General features: G+C 39.0%; 1 protein-coding gene across 1 annotated transcript; it reads left to right on the forward strand.

Moving 5' to 3' along the window:
- The first annotated feature begins 2630 nt into the window (after positions 1-2630).
- LOC107566274 (C-C chemokine receptor type 5-like) lies at positions 2631-4789 on the forward strand. Its single transcript, XM_016251664.1, has 3 exons — positions 2631-2652; positions 3149-3237; positions 3342-4789. The coding sequence occupies exons 1-3, from the start codon at positions 2647-2649 to the stop codon at positions 4417-4419; spliced, it is 1173 nt and encodes a 390-aa protein (XP_016107150.1). The 5' UTR covers positions 2631-2646; the 3' UTR covers positions 4420-4789.
- Positions 4790-5121: the final 332 nt, after the last annotated feature.

Here is a 5121-nt window from a genome sequence, read left to right on the forward strand (position 1 = left end):
ATTCTTCTATTTATTGACTATTTATCTGTTGCTTTTGTGTTGCCTTACTCCGTTATAAGATAACTGTTATTGGGTTATCATTTACCCCATTGTTTTTATTTTTCCTGTTATCTGGCTGAGATTTTTTTTTCCCTGCATCAATAAAACACTATAGTGCATTTGTGCAGTTTCGTTCTTTTATTATACCTTGCATAATATATTATATAGGGTAATTTCTAGTTCAGTTTTGGGGATTCTGGCATAATATTGGTCCAGTTATTGCTGTCTTCCGAAGCTTCTGGATAAGCTGTGGCTGAGTTCTGGGGTAAAGGTGGTGCCAGTTTATCTCTGGCGTGTACTGAGAGACTGTGCAGTGGAACTCACCGATGTCTTCACAGACATTTTCAACATCTCTTGTCTGGCTGACATCTAGGGATTCCGGCACTTTTGTGGGCCAGTTATGGCTGATTTCTGGGGACACTGTGAAGTTGTGGGTGAGTTTTGGCCTGTTTCCGGCATTGGTCTAGGTGACTTTCGGCAAACCGCATTTGGGCCAACATTGGGCGGGCCACAATTCCATTTGGTATGTGGGCCAAACTCACAGCCTAAACACAGCCAGATCTGGCCAAAAAACAATTTGCTATCTGGGTATTCATGGTTTATGTCATAAAATAAATCGGTAGAGCAGACTAAATGCACATTATGTTGTCTTTTTTCATTTACTTACAGCGGAAAGGAAACATGAAAATAATCAGGAGGACAATAATGCAGCAGGCTGATTTGAGCTATTCTATATATGCTGTTATCACTTCACATTAATATGTTATTCCCCTGACTTCTGAAAATAGAAAATGAATGAAAATGTACAGCCCATTCAGTCAAAATGACGGATAAGGATTATTTGTAGCACATTCTTATGATTTGTTGCAGTCTTTTTGAGTTGAACTTCCCCACAACGGGAGTGCCTCCCATAATTTAAAAGGCAGTATAGATTTGTTAGGAAAAAGGTGGCTAGCCTATGTTCCATTCAAAGGGCATTAAGGGCATTGGGGAGTGGACCCATGAATTTAGTAACTTGAATTATAGGATCCTTCTTTTGCAAGACTTTGGACCAATTTTGGACCATCCATCCCCACAAATCTTTTTCACTTTATCAGTATTTCTGGGTTGTATTCATAACACATCCCTCTTTAGGTTATGCTGCAGCATCTTAAATGTCTGAAGGCCAGGACTCATTTTCAACCATATTTTGCGTGCATTTGGTTATCATGAGGAACTGCTGTCCTGAGATTCTCCTGTAAAATGTCTTAATACACTTTTGAATTCATTGTTTATTCAATGATTGCCATGTGCCCAGGCCCCGAGGAGGCGAAATACAGCATTAAACCATGATGCTCCATCCACCATGTTTTATAGTTTAGCAAACACAAGACATGCCTCAATATATTGTAACAGGGTGAAGAATCACACGATAAGTAATCTCAATCAATACCCCGGAGGGTGGATTTATTGGTGTGATGGATGCTAGTGAGAAAGGTCCAGGTAGGTGCTCCGGTGCCGTGAGTGCTCTCTTCCATCTTCCCAGTGAAGAGGGTCCGTGCAGTGCTCCTGTGGGGCTGGTCGGTCACACGCTGCTTTCTGTGGGAAAAATGAGAGAGCGAGCTAGTGCTCAGTCTCATGGAGGAATCGCCTAGATGGCAGGGCTTATGTGGCCGCCGCCTGATGAGCTGCAGCTGTGACCGATCAGCCTGTGATGAGGATGGCCAGGTGTGCCTTGCTTGTTTCCAGGGCGACGCTGATGAAGCTGCGGGACGCTGGTCACAATATATCAGGGGTGGCGAACGTCGGTCCTGGCGAGGCGGCCGCCCCGCGGGCGTTTGGTTTTCTGCAGGGCTGCGGCTCTCCAGGACCGGAGTTCGCCACAGCTGCAATATATATATATTTTTTGAATACCATTCTGGTTTTCTGATAGTGGAAACATGAACAAAGACTTTCACAGTAAAATGCTGCCGTTCGTTTTGTTTATTTAAAAGTCAGGGTGTGTGTAACCCAAATCTGTAATCTCATCACCTAAAAATGACTTAAATTATAGCTTTTAGAGAAATTCATCACATAGATTTACTTCAATTGACTCAGACCATATTTTATGAGTAACAAATGCAGAATTTTTTTTTTTTCAACATGGTGAATTACATTTTTCAGCTTAAGTGACTTGTGTTTCTTGGACTTATGTTGTATTTTATGAAATTATCTGGAGATTGCTAAAAGTTTATATAACTATATTTATGAAAATATTCTCTTTGTGCTGTTTTTACATTTAACCAGGTGACTGTGTCATGTGACAAACTGATTGTTTAAAATGGACTCTGAGTGTGTTTGTAGTTTGACACCCTGGTGAAGGCTTGTTATAGCTGCAATGTGTCGGTGTATTTGGGTGTTGTTTTTAATGTAAAGCCATGTGAGAATAAAGGCTTTTTATTTTTTCACTATACTTTCGAGTGCCTTGGAGTTCAAAGTTTTTTTGATGAATTAAGAAATACCGCACCCAAAGAGCACCGATTTATGGACTGTATACCCCAGTAGCATTTTTTGCATATTTTTGATTTATTCTTCAAAATAACTTTTGTGCTCCACAGAAGACAAAGTCAAACAGACAGACAGAAAAACATGAGGGTGAGTACAGGATTACATTTTTGGGTGAACTATATATATCGAAGTACCTTATTTGATAATTATTGCAACTTGGCTTTTTTCCTACGAAAATAATTTATTAGTTTCCTCTTTAGTTTTGCTGATATGTAAGAAATTAGTTGTGAAACTAGATCTGTTCCGCTTTTCCTTCCTTTTAAGTGTCAGAAACCACTCTCTTAAAAGTTAATAGATTTTATAAAATTAGAAATTATAGATAATCTTTTAATATTTGTAAGAAATGTTCACATATTATACTTTTAATCAAAGACCATTACAAACTCAGAACATTGGAACATATGTAGTTATAAGACCTCGTCTTCTCTTTACAGAGTTAATAGACTTTGTGAAACTGTTGGTGAAACTGTTGCAAGATTGTTTCTTAATTTATACAGAGGAAGTGTTATCCAGTAGTATCTTGGCGTCACTGCAGATATTTTTCCACTAAGTAATACATTTCTTTGCCTTTGTTTTTGGGTAGAAGTCATTTATCATGAACAGGACACTTGCACTCTGTCCACGGACAATTATGGTAACCAATGGACCTCTTTATCATCTTACTTTATCCAGGTAAGGCCATAACACATATTACAATTAAGTACATAAAGATTATGAGTAACTGTCAAAAGCGGAGTTCTGTTTTCCTTAGTTTTTTTTTTTTTTTCCAATTATAGTAAAAATGGGACATTGGATGATGAGCCAGATACTGATGCACCATATGACTATTATGACTACTATGGTGGATATGTTGATTCTTCTGGATTTTCCTGTGTTTATGAAGATCATGGAGCTAGCATTCTTCCTGTGCTATACTCCCTGTTTTTTGTGGTGGGCTTTCTGGGTAACATAATGGTGATCTGGGTGGTTTTGATGGGTGTGAAGCTGAGAAGTATGACTGACATCTGTCTGCTTAACCTGGCTTTCGCTGACCTGCTCTTGGTCTGCTCCCTCCCCTTCCTGGCACACTATGCCAGAGACCAGTGGATCTTTGGAGATGTTATGTGCACTGTGGTCCTCAGTGTCTACCACATTGGATTCTATAGTGGGATATTCTTTATTGTACTGATGAGTGTTGATCGGTACTTAGCTGTAGTTCATGCTGTGTTTGCCCTGAGAGTCAGAACAAGGACATATGGGATCTCAGCAAGTGTGGTCACATGGATTGTCGCTGTTTCTGCATCCTTTCCGGAGTTGATGCACCTAAAAACTACAGAAAACAATGAACAAAAATATTGCATATCTTCTCCAACAAATGATCAAAATTCTTACCTTTCTTCAAGGACTTTTGGTATCTTGAAAATGAATGTTATGGGTTTAATTCTCCCTCTTATTGTGATTGGATTTTGTTACTCAATGATTTTAAAGAGACTCCTGACAGCTCGCTCTACCAGGAGGCAGTCCATGCACCTTGTCATCATGGTGATGGTGGTCTTCTTCTGCTGTTGGGCTCCATACAATGTCACCGCTTTTGTGAAAGCCTTAGAACTGAATGAGCTCATAACTCAATCTTGTGACAGCAGTAAGGCAATCAATCTAAGTCTGCAAATCACAGAAGCTTTGGCTTACTCACACAGTTGCCTGAACCCCATTTTCTATGTGTTTGTGAGAGAGAAATTTAGAAGGCATCTTTTCAAACTCCTGTACAGGACATCCTGGACTAGACTGCAATTCGTAAATAACTACATTACACAGGCCACTGTATCAGTTTACCCACACAGCACCAATGATGAGAGAACTAGTACAACAGTTTAAATTGGGAAAAGACAGTCAAAAATAATTTTTAAACGCAGGGCTGTCCTTAGGGCAGTGCAATTGGTAGAACCGGGCCCCGTAACGAACGGACAGAGGGGGGGCCGGGAACACGAATGTTCCGAGGAGGCCCTGCTCCTTGCCCCACGCCAACTTGGGACAGCCCTGTTTAAATGTGTATATACTAATTTGTTTTTAAGCTACCAGCATTGATGTTGAGATTTTAAAAGTTGGGGAACTCTGCACCCAGAGTATGTTGTATTTGGGGGAGATGTTAATTCATGTAGTTTATCACTTGCAACCCCATGGCCCTTTCACCTTTCACACCAAACGTCAGGGCCACAACTGTTACTAGTGTTGACGACCCTGTATGTTTTTATGTATAGTTTTTTTTTTTTTTACTTGTTTCAAAATTGTTTGTATTTTATACACTCCCGTTCAAAAGTTTGGGATCAGAAAGATTTTAAATGTTGTTTTTTTTTTTTTTTTTTAAAGAAGTCCCTTATACTCATCAAAGTTGCATTTATTTGATCAAAAATATAGAAAAAAAAAACTGTAATATTATGAAATTATTGCAATTTAAAATAAAGGTTTACTATTTTAATATACTTTAAAATATAATTTATTCCTGTGATGCAAAGCTGAATTTTCAGCATCATTACTCCAGTCTTCAGTGTCACATGATCCTTCAGAAATCATTCTATT

Source organism: Sinocyclocheilus grahami, unplaced genomic scaffold (assembly GCF_001515645.1).
Source record: "Sinocyclocheilus grahami isolate Dianchi unplaced genomic scaffold, SAMN03320097.WGS_v1.1 scaffold1066.1, whole genome shotgun sequence".
Lineage (NCBI taxonomy): Eukaryota > Metazoa > Chordata > Actinopteri > Cypriniformes > Cyprinidae > Sinocyclocheilus > Sinocyclocheilus grahami.